This window comes from Chanodichthys erythropterus, chromosome 3 (assembly GCF_024489055.1).
Source record: "Chanodichthys erythropterus isolate Z2021 chromosome 3, ASM2448905v1, whole genome shotgun sequence".
Classification (NCBI taxonomy): Eukaryota; Metazoa; Chordata; class Actinopteri; order Cypriniformes; family Xenocyprididae; genus Chanodichthys; species Chanodichthys erythropterus.
The window spans coordinates 57,426,757-57,448,445 of record NC_090223.1 but is presented as its reverse complement, the minus strand read 5'-3'; the positions used below and the strand labels follow the sequence as shown (position 1 = coordinate 57,448,445).

Here is a 21,689-nt window from a genome sequence, read left to right as displayed (position 1 = left end):
ATTTCACAAAATGGACATTATCGGACGTTTGTTTGTATATTATAATGGAAATATAAATACAAATGCTTTGCAATTCCGTACAGGATTATAAAACACTTTGGAAATCATGCCAAATGCAGTAATTTCAAAGACATTTCCAAAACAAGTTATGGCCGGCCGGACAGTCGCACCACATGATATTTTAACACTTTAAATAACAGAAAATTACAAATAACTGATGTTTTTTGAAAAGTTAAAGTGAGTACATGCACAAAAAAGGAACCACAAATATATGGTAATTTAACTGGGAAAAAAACGTCATTGTACTGAAAGTGGGCCTGGTTTAGAATATTAAATTTTACTTGAATTTGGTCAAGGTCATAAACAGTTCATAATGGACCCAAGCTGGTTACTGCTCTCTGACTCCATGTTGAAAAGTGGATAAGTTTGTTATTAATAAGAAACATAGGATTGTGTCATAGGGGTGTATTATTTGATAAATTCAAGCTATAATCCAATTCCTTAAGTGTTCCACAAGGATTTCAATGTTTTTATAACCAGGATACATTTTCAAAGATTGGTCGATAAATGATAAATATTGGATATCTAATTGTTTCAAAAACATTAATTCAACATCTAATCATAGAGAGTCTAAATTGCGGGTCCAGTGATAAATATATATTAAAGCGGATTTTTTTCCCCAACAATACCGAAGCAGTGCAATCTTTTGTTGTGTTCCCGTCATTTTACTGACAACTGCTTCTCAAACCTCGGGGAGTTTAACACCGGATTCACAAAAAGCCTGGTTTTAAAATATGGATCAATGGCCCAGTTTATTTGGACCAGCTTGAGCAGCACTATCATTGACACTTGATGACTGATTTATTACCCTCCATAACTCACAGTTTGACAGGTTGGCAGATGTCAGGACAGACCAAACATATGTCAGGAAATTTATGGCCCATGGTGTCACACTGTGACGTATGTCTACATGACTTCCCATGCTGTTGTCTGGACATGTTAAACAGATCAAACAGATGTAAGCTTTGACTTAAGATAGTGCTCACACCTCTCACCCAGCTGCAGTACTTTTATGTTTTATTCCTTGCTGGGCCACATGGCTCCTTCCAGTCTAATGGTGCAAAAGGTGTCATGTTTGTGATCATGCTTTCATTGGTTGCGGTCTTAAAAAGACACCCAGGTGAGATTTACATTATGTTGACACCTCAGCAGGATCGGTGACGTTTGTTCAATACAGTATATGTTAATAGAGTCAAAATATTTGAGTCAGGACACTCAGACCATTACCCACACACCCCAGAATAGGTGTTGCTTGAGAGATTTTCTTTCTAGAACATCTGTATCTGTGTTTCCAAACACATAGATAGGATCATTGTTAAATAGACAAAAGAATGAAACGCGTTTATTTAACTCACAGTGAAGGTGTTTGCGAGTCAAAGTGGTGGCGGAAGAGTGCATCCTAAATGTGTTTGTGTTAATGGTTTTACGACAGTTGCTTAGGCTAGATGTTTTAAGAATGACACTTCATCAAAACCTTTTTGGTGATTCTCTGGTCTCGCACACAAAAACATCCTATGCTGATTCAGCGTACATAAATTTGTTCAATTTAATTCACATTTATTTGTATAGTGCTTTTCACAATACGCATAGGTAGCTTTACATTTTAGAATAATCTGTTATCAGAGGTGACTTTGTGCAAGTTATGTAATTTCAGAAATGTATATACAAATTACACGGTTAGCTAACAATCTGTAAATTTAAACATTGTATTAATTTAAGGCTGAAAACAACAAGCTCACTGAAGTAATGATTACATGTTAACAAATAATTAAGATATATAGAAAAATTTAACACAGGTGCATGTTGATCCAAAATTTGTGTCATCTGAAGACCTCGCAGGGGTTGGGGTCATATCTTCACAAGTGTTGAGAAGTATTCATAAGATCTGAATGCGTCTTTACTTTTGTAAAATTTCAAGAAACATTTTAGTTTTAATAAAAAAAAACTAAAACGGGTGTGTGTTCACGGTGTGTACTTGGATGGGTTAAATGCAGAGCACAAATTCCGAGTATGGGTCACCATACTTGGCCACATGTCACTTCACTTAACTCATAGTGTTTGTGTGTGTGTTTGTGACAAATCAGAACACAAATGTGTATAATGACATTGGAATGACATAGGTATTACAAATAGAGGGTGACTTATGAGGACATTACCCCATGTTTATAAATCATACAGAATGATGATTTTTTTTTTTTTTTTTTTTGAGAAAGTAAAAATGTGCACAATTGAACAAAGCTTACTTGTGACATGATTGACCGGGTTCGATTCCTCCTTTTGCCAAGTTTGCTCTTCTCCCTTTTCCCATCACATATCACATCAGAAAGGCATTTATTTTCAATAAAAATTAAGAAAATGTTCCAAAAGTGGAAGTAAATGACCTAACAAGTTTTTAATAATGCTAAAATTATTTACACTTTGTTATTATTGCATCCTATTAATTAACAATACTGAGGTGCAAATAGTATGTATCTGCCAGTATCAAATATAAATATCATAAGAATTAAACTTGCACTGACTTTGAAGTATGCGGACATCTTTTTGTTTAGTGCTGTTGCCATGGTGAATCGTAATATCGGAGCTCCGTTGATGATGGCTTTTCATAGTCGTGGTGCACGCACTTAACTCCGAGTCAGCCTACTCAGAGTCGATTGAAATAACTCAGTTCAGCTGTTCTGAAACCGAAAACTCAGTGAGTCAACTCAGAGTTCAAGTTTTAACTAAGAGTTGGTTGAACCTCATTGAAACATGTTCTTGCATGTAATTAGCATAATGTCCACATGGTCACGTGCACCCAAACTTTTGAGAGTTTGGTAACACTTTACATTAAGGTTCCCTTTGTAAAGGGTTTATAAAGGTGTTTGTTAATGAGTAATAAGTCATTTACAAATGCATTATAAATCATTAATAATGCAGTTATAACTGCATGAATAAAAAGGCGACTTTAATGCAATACCTGCCAAATAGTGAGCCGTTTTTAACTCACATGTTATAAATGCTTAATAAATGTATTTATTAACATATTTAACTCAAAACCAGATTTCTGGTTTATTTTATGATGCAGCAAAAATTGACTATCATAATTAGACTGAAGGTTGTTGTATTTGTGCTTTCTTATTAATATCTCATGACTGCCACTTGTCTTACTATGTTGCTTACCAGAAGTTTTTGTCTTACCCATGATACTCTCCAAAAAGGTCATGATGCCTCTCCGCAAACGACTCTTCTCCAGTGTTGTGACGTATTTCCAAGTGAAACAGAATATTGAATAGAGGGCAGAGTTTTACTTTAGTGCTCCTCCTTTCCATCTCTCGCACTCCTCCTCTCCATATCTCACTCATAGCAGACGAACGGTTGCAGAAGAGTGGTTTACACGTTTTCAACCCAAGCCGTCAAACTGACGTTATCAGAGAAGGAACGCCATTCCAGACCAGAAGTAACTTTCCAGATTTTGATTAAAGATTACTGCGGCAAACAAGTTTTTTCTGTGTTTTAACTTGCACGGATTCATTGTTCACCACAAGACCAGTAATATTACCAGTAATAATATTAATGTAAAGTGAAAACTTGTGAACCATTTATTAATGAGTTATGAACATTAACAACCTATGAAAAGGAACCTTAATGTAAAGTGAAGACCTGTGAACCATTTATTAATGAGTAATAAATGTTAGTAACTGGTGAATGGGAACATTAATGTAAAGTGAAGACCTGTGAACCATTTATTAATGAGTAATAAATGTTAGTAACTGATGAATGGGAACCTTAATGTAAAGTGAAGACCTGTGAACCATTTATTAATGAGTTATGAACATTAACAACCTATGAAAAGGAACCTTAATGTAAAGTGAAGACCTGTGAACCATTTATTAATGAGTAATAAATGTTAGTAACTGATGAATGGGAACCTTAATGTAAAGTGAAGACCTGTGAACCATTTATTAATGAGTAATAAATGTTAGTAACTGATGAATGGGAACCTTAATGTAAAGTGAAGACCTGTGAACCATTTATTAATGAGTTATGAACATTAACAACCTATGAAAAGGAACCTTAATGTAAAGTGAAGACCTGTGAACCATTTATTAATGAGTAATAAATGTTAGTAACTGATGAATGGGAACCTTAATGTAAAGTGAAGACCTGTGAACCATTTATTAATGAGTAATAAATGTTAGTAACTGATGAATGGGAACCTTAATGTAAAGTGAAGACCTGTGAACCATTTATTAATGAGTAATAAATGTTAGTAACTGGTGAATGGGAACCTTAATGTAAAGTGAAGACCTGTGAACCATTTATTAATGAGTTGAAAACATTAATAACATCTGAGAGTGAACCTTAATGTAAAGTAGGCATTTATTAATAGTTTATAAATGTTAGTAACTGGTGAATAGGAACCTTAATATAAAGTGAACATATATGATCCATTTATTAATGAGTAATAAATGTTAGTAACTGATGAATAGGAACCTTAATGTAAAGTGAAGACCTGTGAACCATTTATTAATGAGTAATAAATGTTAGTAACTGATGAATGGGAACCTTAATGTAAAGTGAAGACCTGTGAACCATTTATTAATGAGTAATAAATGTTAGTAACTGATGAATGGGAACCTTAATGTAAAGTGAAGACCTGTGAACCATTTATTAATGAGTAATAAATGTTAGTAACTGATGAATGGGAACCTTATATAAAGTGAAGACCTGTGAACCATTTATTAATGAGTAATAAATGTTAGTAACTGGTGAATGGGAACCTTAATGTAAAGTGAAGACCTGTGAACCATTTATTAATGAGTAATAAATGTTAGTAACTGATGAATGGGAACCTTAATGTAAAGTGAAGACCTGTGAACCATTTATTAATGAGTAATAAATGTTAGTAACTGATGAATGGGAACCTTAATGTAAAGTGAAGACCTGTGAACCATTTATTAATGAGTAATAAATGTTAGTAACTGATGAATGGGAACCTTAATGTAAAGTGAAGACCTGTGAACCATTTATTAATGAGTAATAAATGTTAGTAACTGATGAATGGGAACCTTATATAAAGTGAAGACCTGTGAACCATTTATTAATGAGTAATAAATGTTAGTAACTGGTGAATGGGAACCTTAATGTAAAGTGAAGACCTGTGAACCATTTATTAATGAGTAATAAATGTTAGTAACTGATGAATGGGAACCTTAATGTAAAGTGAAGACCTGTGAACCATTTATTAATGAGTTGAAAACATTAATAACATCTGAGAGTGAACCTTAATGTAAAGTAGGCATTTATTAATAGTTTATAAATGTTAGTAACTGGTGAATAGGAACCTTAATATAAAGTGAACATATATGATCCATTTATTAATGAGTAATAAATGTTAGTAACTGATGAATAGGAACCTTAATGTAAAGTGAACATATATGATCCATTTATTAATGAGTAATAAATGTTAGTAACTGATGAATAGGAACCTTAATGTAAAGTGAAGACCTGTGAACCATTTATTAATGAGTTGAAAACATTAATAACATCTGAGAGTGAACCTTAATGTAAAGTAGGCATTTATTAATAGTTTATAAATGTTAGTAACTGGTGAATAGGAACCTTAATATAAAGTGAACATATATGATCCATTTATTAATGAGTAATAAATGTTAGTAACTGATGAATAGGAACCTTAATGTAAAGTGAACATATATGATCCATTTATTAATGAGTAATAAATGTTAGTAACTGATGAATAGGAACCTTAATGTAAAGTGAACATATATGATCCATTTATTAATGAGTAATAAATGTTAGTAACTGATGAATAGGAACCTTAATGTAAACTGAAGACATATGAACCATTTATTCAAACATTAGTAACCTGTGGAAGTGTACTTAAATGCAAAGCGAAGACAAATATATCATTGAGTAACAAGCTTAATATTTATGACTCTTGTTGGAAAATCATCAATAGTTTGACCAAATTGATTTACTAATAAAACTGAAGCAAGGTTAAGTTTTCTTTAGTACAAATTTTAATAAAACTAACTTTTGTAAAATAAACAATATAACTGTGTGGTAAATACTGCAGAGAAACAAAATACAGGAACATTACAGTGCTCTTAACAACTTAACCTAGTTTTCGATGTAGAGCTCCTCCAAAACTTGGTGTACTTTTAAAGTGTTATTAAATACAAACAAACCTTGAACAGAAATGTAAAGGAAATCTACAAACATGGAGCTCCTTGGAAATACAGAACACATAGTGCTGTTAATATAAATACTGGATGGAACAAGTGGAAGTTTAAAATGTTTTGAATAGAAATTAAAACAAAACAAAACAAAGAAAATGCTGCAAATGCAGAGATACATATGCACTATGGAAGAAAATTAAGTGCACTTAACAAATAATCCCTGTAGCAAAAAAGAAAAAAAAAAAGAAAAGAGAAATTTGAATGAAAAAGAAAAAAGTCTTGAAGACCTACATCAAACTTTGTTTTTTTCACTTGGCCCTCCCAATGGGGAGAAGTTCCCCCTCTGCTTTCATTCCTTCTATCTTTTCTTTTAGGTCCCCCTCGATAACAGCCTGGCAACGTTTTGCAAAGTTTAGCACAGTTTCCTTTCGTGGTGCACTGTCAGTTAGATCTTTAAACAGGTCAGGGGCAGCAATTGCCACTTCTCCAATTGCTGCAGTTGAAACCACCGTATTTCTGTCAACTCTGTGTTTATCGAATGCCTTAGACATAACACCAAATTTCTTGAAAGTCTTCAGGATTGAAGTGTAACGCTGAACTGCGTCTTTTGCTGTACTAACTGCAAAAAGAAAAAAGAAGAATATGATAAATTAAAAGATAGATTATGGAAGGTAGATTGTTAGATAAACAGAAAGAGAACAGAGAAAAAGGGATAATGAGTATTGAATGTTTTATTATTTAATGGTATGCAGAAAATATTCTTACTAAATATTTATTGTTTCAAATTTCTAAAAGTTTTTCAAAAGCAGCATGAAAGCTCTATGGGAAGCCCAAAAGTATAATCATTATTATTATAAGTAATTAATTGTATTTTGGCTTGATTTTTGAATCAGAGAAAACTAATTGAACTACATTTTTGAATTATTTTCCAATTATCCAAATGGGGAACCTCTATGCCAACATGCCGTACGTGAACAGTGCTTGAGATTGTATTCCTAGGCCCAGTTTATGCCCCTCTACAAATATGGAGCTCCTCAAAAACAAATGTGGAGGATCACTGTAAAATGTGCCACTTTATGATTGAACTTTGGTCAATTAAAATAAACAAATACCCAGCAACATCGGATAGACTGCCAATACAGCTGCCTGCTGTATCTCTCACTGTAAGACGTCTTCCCATTTTACTACAATTTGACCCTAATCACCAAAAATCACCCTACCATAAAAATGAGAATATAAAAATAAAAAGAAGCAACAAAGACTAAATATTATTTATCAGAATCTTTAGTTGTAGTATTTACTCCTGTATGTGTATTGTTAATAAATTTCATTAATTTTATTACAATTTTGTCTTCCATGTGTTGACAATCAAATGCTCTATTTGTTGTCTGAATTCTCACAAGTCTTTCACATAAATCCACTGTCAAACCTCCTCCAGTTTGTATTAACTTTAATTTATTTAACAGCCCTTTCTAGGCATGTTCTCGTATTGTTAAAGTGGAATTCCACTGGGTTAAAGGGGTAGGGCTCATCTGATACATTTGATGACTTCAGTACCAAGCAATACATGTGTAACATAATAATACTGTTGCTGCTGTAACTTACTGCGCCGCATACTCTTCGAGGACAATTTACTCTTGTATCTTTTCTTCATCTTCTTTATATCTTTTTTTTTTTTAGAGGAGGACGGTGTGGAAGATGAAGTGGTGGAAGAAGTGGACAGGGTTGTATCATCAGTGGAAGAGTCACTGTCTTCCACAGTGATTGGTTCTCCTTTTCTGGGTTTCTCCTCTTTTGGTTTAGCTGAGAGACAAAAAGCACAGATACCAACAAATACAATTAACCACAAGCGATGGAAAATATTGCTATCACTTTCATTAGGGTTAAGTATATCGGTTACACTTTAGTATAAGGAACGCATATAAACTATTATTAACTTAATTAATTATTAATTAACCTCAAAAACTCATAATTTACTGCTTATTAATAGTTAGTAAGGTAGTTGTTAAGTTTAGGTATTGGGTAGGATCAGTGCCGGCCCTAGCCTCTTTGGCACCCTAGGCAAGATTTTTTTTGGCGCCCCCTTATATTGCGATTTATCCAAAGGGGCGAATCTAGAATATTATTTATAGGGTGGCAAAGGGGTGGCATGAGGTCTATGAGGGGTGGCAATACCAAAGCAAGCGCTCATGCATAGTTTTTGGCGATTTATAGCCTTACGTACACAATTGTGTTCACATACATTGCATTACCAAAAAGTATCTATATATTGTTTAATAAATTTATTAATAAATAACAAAATTTCAATATCCATCTTGGTACCAAGTAAATAAACTATATGAAAAACTTCTAAATGAGTCTGAACTTGTATCACTAAAGGAGATGAGCAGTTTTATCAATATTACACAGGCTACTTCAATGGTATAAGTCACATTTTAGTGCAAGAGCAACAGAACAATTTTTGAGTTTCTGTTATTAACAGAGGTGGGAATGTTTGTGTGTGTTCACTCAGAACACCCTATCAACTACATACTCTAGCAACACCCCAGCAACTGCATAGCAAGAGCCTAGCAACCACCCAGAATCTCCTAGCAACACTTTAGCAATCATCCACAACATATATTCTGGACTATAACTGACCAAAGTTCTTACATTTTTTAAACAAGACTTGAAGTTGGGTTTATGACAAGCCAACATAAATTTGTCCTTCAAACTTTTCAGTCTCTATTGTTTTTCTTGATTGCTAATGCACAATTCATGAAACAATTCAACATTTTCTCACAGCAAAATACAATATCAAAACTATACACCAACTTGCACAAACCTCAAACGTCCAGGTCAAAATAAAATGTTCTAGTCAAAAACTTATTCTTGTCTGACAAAATCAAACTTTGACATCAGATGACACACAAAACATAACAAATACACAGACTACTGCACTGCCCAGTGAACACTAAAATTCCTTTTCATTTTACTATTATAAATTGATCTTGCAGTAGATGAAAAGCATGAGAAAAATAAGTATGAACTTGGTATGCACCACAATACAGTATACTGTCAATTGCAGTAAAAGTAAATTCAGCATCCTCTGCACATTTGGCTAAATTTCATTACAGTATACAGAACTATAGCAGTGTATTGGTCTTCTGACACAAGATTAGGCTATATCCCTAGGCAATCATTTCTCAGCGCTGCAAAAAATACAGTACACATATAACAAATGGTTACAAAGAAAGTTGACAATCACAACACTGAGGGTGTACAACGTGAAATTTCCCTCATCTAAAGTAGCCTACATGGTACTGTTTAAAACCCCTGTAAATTATTCTTTCAGCTCTCTCTCAGATTTTGACTGGTGTGTCATCAGTTTTGCTACCTAATATTGTCATTGTTAAACATTTGGAGAAATGTGTCTTTGTTTTGAGAACTGAACGAATGGTTTGGGAAACTGGACCAACTGAATCACTTATAATGTGTTAGCAATCGAGAAAAGCTAAAATACGTTTAGATTCTTACCCCAACTCTGCTATTAGTTTCTGTGATCGGATCATCAGGATCTCCGTATTGATTTCATGTTATTGGTTCGTCGGATGGCAAAAATACCTTTATCCATGATGAAAGTGGAGCGGGCGGTCGCTGAATCAGCTCGCCAAAAAATTAATCTCAGACATATTCGGATGGGACTACATTTCTCACAGGACTTCTGAGTTAGCCAGGAAGCAGTAATTTCCGATGCACATACAAATATGGAAAAAAATCGTAAGTGAACTTGGTTGCGCTGTGTTTTTGACTCTCAAAGAATCGGTTCATGAGAGTCATTTGTTAATGAATCACACTGGGCGCGCTGCGTGCAACCATCATGCACAGTTTACTGAAAGACGTGCTTTCTTGCCATTACTTTGCTTTACGCAATTTTTTTAGTCATCATATTGAAGTGCCGCTCCTGAAAAGCAGTACTTGAAACACTGCTTATTTTATTCTGTGAAAATTTTGGGGTGGCAAAGCTTTTTCTTAGGGTGGCAGATGCCACCCCGGTAGATCCGCCCCCGCATCTGGCCTCTTTGGCGCCCCTAGCGAGATTGCGCCCTTAGCATTTGCCTATACTGCCTATATAACGGGCCGGCTCTGGGTAGGATTAAGAGATGTAGATTAAGGTCATGCAGAACAAGGCATTAATATGTGCTTAATAAGTACTAATAAATAGCCATTACTCTAATAATATGCATGATAATAAGCACCTACTTAAAAGACCCTAAAATAAAGTGTTACCAGTATATCAGCCTGTTTTGAAATAAGAAGAACATCCTTCTCCAATATGTTATAGTAACTAGTACACATTGACAATTTCATGATTGTGTTGCTTTTAAAGATTGATGGCTGTATTTAAAAATTAAATGTTAGCATTGATACTGGAAATAGTTTTAATTCAAACCAAGAAAACAGTGTCATTCACAGATGCAAACTCATTAGAGGTGAAAAGGTGACAAAGATAACACATCCCCTTTAAGGCCGGTTTCATACTGCATAAGCAGTGCATTTTTTTTCAGTGCCCATTTTATCAGGTACACTGCACACAGAGGCGGCGTGGCAGCATGTAGCAGGAGCAGAGCAGAAGCAGCAGTGTCGCTTGTTCAAAACAGACCTGAGTTAACATGAAATATAATAAATTTAACTATAAAATCAAATAAATTATAAGTGAGGTGTTCTCTGTTACCATATGACACCATATCACCATATGACATTCAGCACTGTGGGGGGAAAAAAAGAAAAAGAAAAACGAAAAAACTCATCAATGCCAGGAGTTTTTGCCCAAACTTCAAAGGCCTGTTCAAATGTTTAAAACTAGAGGAATATTTTACTTTAAGATTACTTTTATCATGTAAACTACATGTATACAGTATGTTATGGACAGTAGGAGGGGAACACTGTTGCACCACAGCAGAGTATGCTGCCCATCATAAATCAAAGCACAGTACAGACAGTGGTCAAAGGAGAACAGCTGAAAATAGGTGGCATAATGGACGATACTAGTTTGTATATGCAGTATACAAAGCCTCGGATAAGCTGCACTGCCAGTGTGAAAGCACAACAGACACATGCTGCTCCTGCTCTGTTTGCGCATCCAGTGTGAAACGGATATAACCCTCTGAGGGCCATTTGTCATCGGCACACATTTGGGATGTTTGGACAATAAACAATAATATATATATTAGAGGTGGGCATAGATTAATTTTTTTAATCTAGATTAATCTAGATTAAAATGGCTCATTTGAATTCTGCCGAAGACATTCAGAATATGTGAGATACCCAAATTGTCCCTGCGTCCCAATGTCCATATCCATCCTAAATAGTATGTGAGATTAAAATAAGTGTGTCCCAAAGCATAGTATGTTGAAAAGAGTATGCCAAAAGTCCCCGGATGGTCTACTATTTCCGGTAGATTTTCGAAGTGTGGATCCGTGCACACTATAAAGGCTAATATTGCCCACAACCCATTGCGCGTTGGACGAGGATTCAGTTCAGAACTACAAACACGAGTAAAAAGTGTTAAAAACTACAAAACATGGTGAATATGCACGATAGAGGCTGAGAGGCTGTTTGAGTGACTAATAATCAGTTCAAACTGATAGAAAATATTTATTTAATGTTATACGTGTTATTTTTCATCTGCAAATACCAATGTGGACTTTTATAAAGATCTGATTGGCCATTAAGTTTTAAATGCATCATTATGCATTAATATGAGGAGAGTTCTCCACATGAAAGACTCGCGACTGCAGATCGACGTGCTATATTTCTCTCCGATACGGTAGGAAATTAGCTAAATGAAATGTGGAGGATGTAAGATGATTGACAGGCCAGTTTACGGTGACTGGATGCGACAGAGAGAAAAGACGCAACTGTATGACGTGATAGTACTGTATGTCCCAAAGCTGGTCTACTCTTTTGCTACACACTCAAAAGTAAGTACTTTTTGTTCTCAGAAAGAGTACATATTTTAGGGCGTAGTATAAGTAGACGAATTGGGACGCAGCAAATGACTAAAAGTAATCCACCATTTTGTCCGACAAAGCAGATAGGAGTTAGAAGATTAACGTTAAACTTTTGTATATTATATTTTGTATATTGACATCTTTCCGCGTTTGAAACAACACTGATTCTCATGTTCATTCATGTTTATTTGATGCTATAAATGGACTCGTAGTAAGAGATGGTCGGTTTACGAGCCTCTTGAGCTGAGGCGCTACAGCAATCTGTCACGACCATGGTCACGACACATTAAAGAAAACGGGTTTTATTGTTTGAATTTCTTAAAAAACTACACAGTTTTAAGGCTGGGACTTTGTTAAATATCATAAGTTACCTGCTTTGTCTTGTCAGTGTCCTCTGCTCCGTGGTGCATTTATCACTGTGTGACGTGACGGGCCTGACAGCACCAGTCGACCAAAGCAACAGTAACTAAGGGGGGCGGGTCTTTGAGAAGGGTCAGTTCGGCTAGGTATACATCCGCGCTAAAATATCAAGGTGAAAGTCATCATAGCTTGCGTAGAATAGACCCAGCTCCCAACCCAACTTTGAGAATAGATTAACGGCGATATTTTTTTAATCGCCCGATAAGAGTCTCGCGTTAACGCAGCACGTTAACGCCGTTAACGGCCCACCACTAATATATATGGGTCAAAGACGAGACGTCACCATTTTGGTGTCCGCATCAAATACAATTTGCAAAAGTGATTTTACATACAAAAAAAACATATTAAATGCAAGTAAAATGTCTACTTTCATGTTTCAAATAACTTTTGTGAAAATACAATGACAAAATATGAGTTAAATAATGCTCCAAAGTGTAAAATTGTCATTCAGCGTAATGGTCCGGACTATGATTTTACTAATACATTTTTAAATAAACGTATAAAATACCATGTTAAAAAAAATATTTCCTTCCTTGGCATGTTCACATAAGTGTTGGCTGTATTATATTAATAGGACTATGTGTTATTTTTTTCGTTAAATATTGAAATAACTAGGGGACTTTTGTCCCGAATATGCAGTTTGTCAGAGGTCATTCAGTGTAACGGGATCAGGAAGCCATTTTGAAATTAAATAAACAACCAATAGTCATCAAGCAGTCTGTGACTTCATCAAAAGGCCCCCTGAAGACCGTGTGGTGATTTAACAAAGTTAGTTTATTGCTCTTAAATATTTGATAATTTCACCTTTTCATAGTGTGGTATCTTGAGTTACAAAAACGAATGTCATTCAGTGAAATGCCAAAAAACACTTTTATTGTTAGATTTTTTGAAAAATAAGTAGATGTTGTGAATAATGATGATTAACCTTTCTGGTCAAGTTCACTGTTTGATATAGGTGGCTAGTTGTTAGCTAGCAATATTAGCTTAAGTAGAAGTTTCGTCATTCAGGGTAATGTTTTGTCATTCGGTGTAATGCAAATTGTCTGTTACACCACAGTGTCATCCATTACACTGAATGACAGTGTCACTGTTTAGATAACATTTTTAGCATTTTATTTATATTTCAGATAAATGAAGGATGTTTAGCACAAAAAAAAATATCAAACTTTATAAATATTAATGTTTTAATGCATTTTTGTCTTTTTGGTACCAATTTCTTTTAGATGCCCACAAACAAAGAGAGAGTTTCTAGGCACCGGCAGAAAGTTAATGCAGACCCAGTAGCTAGGGCAGCGCTTTTAGCAAGGAGACGAGAAAGGTATTGAGGAGTGCAATGTCAAAATAATAGAGCTGGGTTTAAAAAGATAGATTTCTCGATTTTAATCCATTCTAATTTTGAAGAAACAATACTGATTTGTAAATCCCAAGAATCGATCTTTCAGTCTATGCTGTTTTCAGCTGATGTTAATCAATATCAAATTGATTTGAAATTGAATCAAATCGTGAAATTTGTGTTAACGCCTAGCCCTAAAGAATAATAGTTTACTGCTGTTTTTAGATAGAGACTCCACCCTACCTATACCACAAGTTAAAAGATTAGTTCACTTTTAAATAAACTTTTCCTGATAATTTACTCACCCCTATGTCATCCAAGATGTTCATGTCTTTCTTTCTTCAGTCGAAAAGAAATTAAGGTTTTTGATGAAAACATTTCAGGATTTTTCTCCTTATAGTGGACTTCAATGGGCACCAAACTGTTGAAGGTCAAAATTATTTTCACTGCAGCTTCAAATTGTTCAACACGGTCCCAGACGAGAAATAAGGGTCTTATCTAGAGAAACCATCACTCATTTTCTGAAAAAAATTGAAAATTATATAAGTTTTAACCAGAAATGCTCATCTTGAACTAGCTCTCTTCTTCTCCTCTATTAGAATTCCGGCAGTGTAGACACTGCTAAGTGTATTACTGCCCTCCACAGGTCAAAGTTTGAACTAATTTTTATATGCAATATGCTAGTTCAATAGTATATAACAATTAGTTCAAACTTTGACCTGTGGAGGGCAGTAATACACTTAGCAGTGTCTACACTGCTGGAATTCAAATAGAGAAGAAGAAGAAAATTTTCAATTTTTTTCAGAAAATGAGCGATGGCTTCACTAGATAAGACCCTTATTTCTCATCTGGGATCATGTAGAACAATTTGAAGCTGCAGTGAAACTAATTATGACCTTCAACTGTTTGGTGCCCATTGAAGTCCACTATAAGGAGAAAAATCCTGGAATGTTTTCATCAAAAACTTTAATTTCTTTTCGACTGAAGAAAGAAAGACATGAACATCTTGGATGACATGGGGGTGAGTAAATTATCAGGAAAAGTTTATTTAAAAGTGGACTAATCCTTTAAGAGAGGCCACTGAGGGGATTCTCCGCCCATAATACCAATCCTGATAACATGTCATTTATGTTGCCAAACAAGTATTTTTAATGAATAACACAGTTTATATAGATCTATGTCAGTAATTTTATGTCAATAATTACATGGAATCTATACTTTTGTGTGTGTTTGTCCTTCAAGTTCCAAGTTCTCAATGAAATGAGAGATATTGATTATACAGTATTACCACCAGTTCAGTTAATTTTTACGAATATGATATGCATTGTGGAATAAAATGATTATTCATTTCAGCATCTGCTTCTGTGATTTGTTTAGGAATTAAATGATACAGAATAATATTCAAAACATTGCAATATGGAAACAATGACACTATTTTCTTCATTTTTGTCAAAAATGTCATTCAGCGTAACAAACCATGGTCATTCGGTGTAACAGATATATTTATGTAGAAATGAAACAATATACTTATTCTGAGCTGTACTTATTAAAATATGTAAAATAATATGTGATCCTACAAAATTTTATTTGATTTTAATTGATTTTCACTTCCTTACAAAAACTTCTTGCTGACAAATGGGTAAAACCTAATGGTTTAAAGGATATTGGCGAAGTATAATGCTTTAAAATGACAAATAATTAGTATTTGGGGTCTGCACTGTGATCTTTAAATAGAGTCCTGTAATATGTCATCAAATAATAGTTTTTCTAAAAATGTCTGATCATATTTTTTTGCATAAAAATATTGTTACACTGAATGACATTTTAGTGGGTGTCTTCTGTAAAATCACAGTAAAATGTATGGTAGTAATTATTTTTTGCTCAGAAAAATATAAAGTTAAACAGGACATATTCTAATGTATGTGAAAAAGACTAAATTTAAAGCTCTTTTACACTTTTATTTTTTTGATGCCTGAAACCCCCTTTTCGTCTTTGACCCATATATATATATATATATATATATATATATATATATATATATATATATATATATATATATATATATATATATATATATACACAGCTCTGGAAAAAATTAAGACATTGATTTCTGAACTTGGAGTGGTCTCTCAATTTTTTCCAGAGCTGTATATATATATATATATATATATTTTATTTTTTTGGGGGGGGGCTGGACGATTATGGCCTAAAATCAAAATCTAGATTAACTAAACATTTTGCCTCGATTACGATTAACGAACGATTATTTTGTTTGGTTTTTTTTTACCCTCATACTTCACTGACAAGGTTTGTACTGTAAATATGATTGACTATTAAAGGTTGGATATTTTTTCCTATTGAAAGAGTGATCTGACATAACAGCTCACTATCAGCAGTTATTTTATCGATGGTTCGTAGCATTTCTTACAGATTTCTGCTCGTTGTAAATCAGATAAAGATAGCACAGTACCAGTAGCCTACATAATGAGAGCGATTGCGTATGAATTAGTCATACCATCTCTCTATTAATTGTGAAGCGACATGGGAAATTTACGTCGGTTAGAGGTTCTGAATTTTGGTTTTGATTAATCGTCCAGCCCTAATATATATATATATATATATAAAATATATATATATATATATATACACGCACATATCAAACATGACATTTTTTTACTCTACAGTTGTGCAGTGAAATTCACTGTAATGAAAATTTCGACACCTGGTGGAAAACAAACACTTTTAAAATAAAAATGACATGAAATTACAACTACAAACAGTAGATGGTAGCAGAGGACCAATCATTAGCTCATTTGCCATTTGTAATCCTTAATACAGTTCTTTCCATATTTTGCTTTTGGATTTATTATAAAATAACTATTATAACCATTTTAGCACTATTATTTTACTCCGGTATTAGGGCTACATGACACTGGGAAAATATGCGATATTGTTGTTGAGTATTGCGATAACGATATTTCTTATAACGTTTCGAAATAACATTTCCCTAGAGAAATGCTATTTATTTTTATTTTCCCTAAAGAAATTAGCTTTTTTTATTATTATTATTTATATATGTAATGATAATGCTAAAATAAACAGATAATAGATATTTTTATGATCTAATTAAATCTAATTAAGGCTTAAAAAAAAAAAAATTTCAAGGAAACACCTGAAACTAAGGGTGGACGATTAGTTATTTTTGTTATATTAATCTATCTTTGTTATTAAAAATAAGAACTACAAACAATAGGACAAATACAACAGGACAAATTCTTATGTGAAATAACATTCAAGTAAGAAACAATACAGAAACTGAACAATCAAATGTAAATCTAAAACACTGCAGAATCTTCACATTAATTAAATATACAGTAATTCATAATAAAGCTACAAAAGTTATTCAGTCAAGAGCAGTGAGTGAATTTCTCTTTATTTTTTGTTGTTTGATAGACAGCAGCAGGTTTACTGTATTAGGATACTGTTCTTTTAAGAACAATTGCACGGCCAAGGAACCTACTAAAACGCATCCTATTTCTTTCCTAACTGATAACATTCACTTAATACTAGGGCTGCACAATTAATCGAATTTCTAATCGCGATTGCAATTACGGATGCCACGATTTTGTAATCGTTCAAAGGCGTGATTACAAGGAAAAATATTCACTTGCATTATTCTGTGTGTTTAAGAGGTGTGAGAGCATATTACGTTGTAAAAGGTCTAACCAGCACAAAAGGAGCTACCAGTGACGTATGTGTAAGCTGATGGGAAACACCATAACCCGCCATTTTCAAAAAGCCGTGTACACATCCTAGTGCTGTCAAAAATATCTATATTTCGATATGTATTGGATACCAATACTCCTTTCTGCAGTATCGATACACCGATACCAGCTGCGCGTTCTTGCTCTCCTCTCTGACAGAGAGTTGAGATGCACGCGCCTCCTCTCATTCAATCGTCTCATGCTCTCAGGTTCATAGGTGTGATTGGCAAAGGACAAAAAAGCAGGAAACTATACGGTGCACACCATGACGCGGCGACACGGTATTTAATCTAAATACTTTGGAATACTTTGAAATACTTAACACAAAGGACCATATTAACTTGATGTTCTAGTTTAAGTTTACAACCTGTAAATTAAAATGACCTCTACCCACACAGTGCTTTAAATAGTTTTATTAGCAAAGTTTAATTGTAACATTTAGAATGTATATAAATAAAATTAAATGAAATGATCTACCCAATAATCTCGAGAGAAGGCCTGTATTCAAACCTGACTCACCTACGGTTTCTCAACAGTTTTTTGCATCTCTCCACCACCACATTTTATAGGTTTGGAAACAAATATGATAATTTTGTGTGAACTATCCCTAGTATAAATATGTTTATACTAATATTTAACCTTAGTGCTCTGATAGCTGCATTAATATTAACCATATAAACAAACAGCGGGAACAAAAAACTATTATTATTTTTTAAATAATCCTTTATTTAATTTCTTTTAAATTATTATTAGCGATACAACTATTTTGATTTGTCATGACCAATAGAAGCAAATTGGCCGATTCTGATACTGGTTGCAGATTTTTTTAATGCAAATGTTTTTGTTGTTTATTTGTTCAAAAAATATGTTAAGCTCTTTGATATTAGAGGCAAACACTGCGTTTTTATCACAATCCCAACAAAGATGTTATGAACATGAGCATGATCAGTTGTTTTTCATTTAAATTATTGTATAATTTCAAGATTAACAGCAAAAACAGCATGGTCTGACTTAACTTTGTGAAATTAATATGACGAACTGAATGAAATGCAAATTCACTCTCTGACAGTAGGTGGCGCTTATGGAACAGCAGTGATATAGCGTTTCCATGCTTACCACTATACACTCAGCAGCGCTGCGCTGGAGATAAGAGGAAAAGCCATCAAAACTTTTCTGAAGACAGTTCCATTCAGAGATACATTCATATCAACCCCACTTTAATATTTATATTATTCTTCCTATATTTCGTGAACAGTGAGCTTGTGCTGGTGCAGTATTTTCTCTGCGGGCGCGTCTGTTTTCCTCTTTGTGTCCGTTTTCAGCGTGTGCCTGTGTTAAACGTCCTGTTGACAGGCTTAGTAAATAAGCCTTCTTTCCTGCTTGCGCATGCGCTGTTGCACGCGCACCGTTTTGTTGTCAGACAACATGAAATGATGACTGAAACATCGCCAATTAAGACTACATACAGGGCTCGACATTAAGCCTTGTCATTCACTTGTACGAGTAAAAGGGTTGCTTGTCCGGTTGTTTTTTTGTGGTGTAAATATAAATGTACAATTTCTGAAGCAATATCCTTTCAGAATATTGCAGCTTTGACATATTTAAATCTGCATATTTGTGACCCCCACCCCCCCTACAATGTATGATTCATCTTTCATTTTAAATTTGATCAATACATTTAATTGGAATAAGACACTAAGGGCTGTTACCAATCAAATTAAATCATTTACAAATTTACAATAATAATAAAAAAAAATTAACAGCTGTATTAAATAATATTATGGGTTTTTACGCGGGATTGTATCCCAAAGAAAAAACACGTTTTCAGGATAAATAACGAGCGGGCCAATATCGTGACGATTATTTTTTATCATTTGAGAGAAGCAGATATCGTTATCGCAATTAAAATACGATTAATCATGCAGTCGTATTAGATACCTTTAAATATTTTTAGTTTCAGTAAAAAAAATCACCTATTTTTTAAACATTGCTTTATAAAGGACACATGAAAAACATATTCAGCCAACAGACCTTTTTTCTTATTCTTGTTTAAGGTAACTGTTGCAGGTGTGTTGCTCTGTATTTACACTACAACACTTATTTTGACATAGGCTTGTCCGGTCCGTTGCTAACTAGCAGTTATCACTGTTAAGCATAGTTACTACAGGAGTCGCTAAGTGAATAATTCAGTATTTATGCATTTGTCACTCCTGAAACTTTGCAGTACATGTGAACAAGCTTTTCTTCTAATTGTGAAAAGAACACTTCCATTTATGGTGCAACTGACTGAGCTCACTCACACTGAAAGTCCTATTATAAGCAATGAATCTAAAAATTAAAATCTTATTTACATCATTGCATTATATGTCTCATTCATCACCATGCATATTACTCATCATAACTCACCTGCTGTAAGAGATGCAACCTGCTGCCTCAGAAAATCTCGCTCAGATTGCAGTTCCTTGATTACATTGTTCTGACCTTCGACCCTCTCCTTTAAGAGGTCAATCTCCCTTTTGTGTTTGTTGATCAGTTGTTCAGCAGTTGGCGCCAACTTCTTTGAGCTATCTACAGATTAAATATAAAATTAGAAAATAGCTTAAAACTTTGATCCATTAAATTAGGAAAAATGTGTGTGTGTGTGTCAAAACTGTCAAAATATGATTGAAATCTCACATATTATTATCTATGAAAAATACATTTTTGTATTTTTCAATTGATGTTTTTATAATGAAACAACCCTGCTGATTTGAATAAAATTCAAGAATAATCTCGCTATGAAAAACACAAAATAGTATCAATTGCAAATAATAGACAATAACAAAATAATAATATATGTTGCAAAACAAACTGTATTTAACAAATACAACATTTTAATTGTCTTCAATATTATCATTTTCACAAACTGAATAAGTCTACACTGCATGCAGTAGGCCTTTTTAAACTTTTCAAATGTTATTCCATTTTTTTTGGTTTAGGAAATGGATCTATGCCTAATTAGACTTAGCGTTACTGTTTTGTATTTTAAAGTCCTTTTGAGCACAAAAAGTATGCTTTCTGCATATATCGTAGTACTTTCACCCACGTGGTATAGTTAAAATGTGTGTGACGGTGGAACTTTCGGGAACATTTAAAATTGCGTATAAAACAATCCCTGTGGACTGGTTGCCCTACGGCAGGCTGTAGAAATCGGATAAAAACTAAAGTGACAATTTCAGTGCATTTTTTGAATCCCTACATCTCATTGGTAAACTACCACACTTGTAGGCCTACTTACCTTCCGTCTTGACTTTTTTAGATTTGGTCATCAAATGATCTGGAATCTCTCTTTTTTTAATTGTTCGTTTTGGACGTTCATTTTCGGGAGGGGCAGAAGTGCCGACTGAACTTGCCTCATCCATTGCCTTATGCTGGCTCTTTCGGAAAAGATAAGTATTATATTAAATGAACAATGACTAAAAGTGTAAGCTGAATTCTGCAATAGCATGCCTATGTTGCTTTCTCTTTATTGTTTACAGTCCAACTTACCTTAAAGCTTTAACGACAGACAACGCGGATGACTTCGGGTAAATGCGCGCCGTATGTCCTTTCAGTTGAAACAACTGACCGTTAATGGCTCTGAGTTGAAAATTGCGAATATGTGACGTATTCCTGAGAGTCGCGCCTATTGGTGGACTTAACGTGATGAGGACCAATGAGGTATCATTATCCCTCCTTAACAGATGAATATTCTTGTCGTTTAAGTTTGATATACTGATATTTTTGCTTTCTGTAACTTTTACAATTTGGAATGCAACTTGAATATAATCCATATGGCCCAAATATAAATGTTGGCTTGGAATTTACATTTGTATAATGATCTGCATTTCTCTGTTTGAAATCTTACAACCAGTAAAATGTCTTATGGGAATGACTGATTACATGCAATGGGCCAATCAGA

The 21,689-nt window shown here is 34.0% G+C and overlaps 1 protein-coding gene across 1 annotated transcript; it reads right to left on the bottom strand.

The window, feature by feature from the left end:
- Positions 1–6,547: 6,547 nt before the first annotated feature.
- On the bottom strand, positions 6,548–21,150 carry LOC137005010 (coiled-coil domain-containing protein 106-like). The gene is made up of 5 exons (XM_067365758.1): positions 21,027–21,150; positions 20,156–20,317; positions 10,972–10,987; positions 7,845–8,140; positions 6,548–6,858 (listed from the first exon to the last, which is right to left on the bottom strand). Exons 1-5 carry the CDS (start codon positions 21,148–21,150, stop codon positions 6,548–6,550), a joined length of 909 nt encoding a protein of 302 aa, XP_067221859.1.
- Positions 21,151–21,689: the final 539 nt, after the last annotated feature.

Bases quoted from the DNA above. Each gene is read 5' to 3' on its own strand.
- LOC137005010 (XM_067365758.1), bottom strand. From the start codon at position 21,150: ATGGATGAGGCAAGTTCAGTCGGCACTTCTGCCCCTCCCGAAAATGAA. The intron at 20,318-21,026 runs GTAAGTAGGCCT...TTTAATCTGTAG, and splicing joins TAAAAAAGTCAAGACGGAAG to ATAGCTCAAAGAAGTTGGCG. The intron at 6,859-7,844 runs GTAAGTTACAGC...TTCTTTTTGCAG, and splicing joins CTCGAAGAGTATGCGGCGCA to TTAGTACAGCAAAAGACGCA.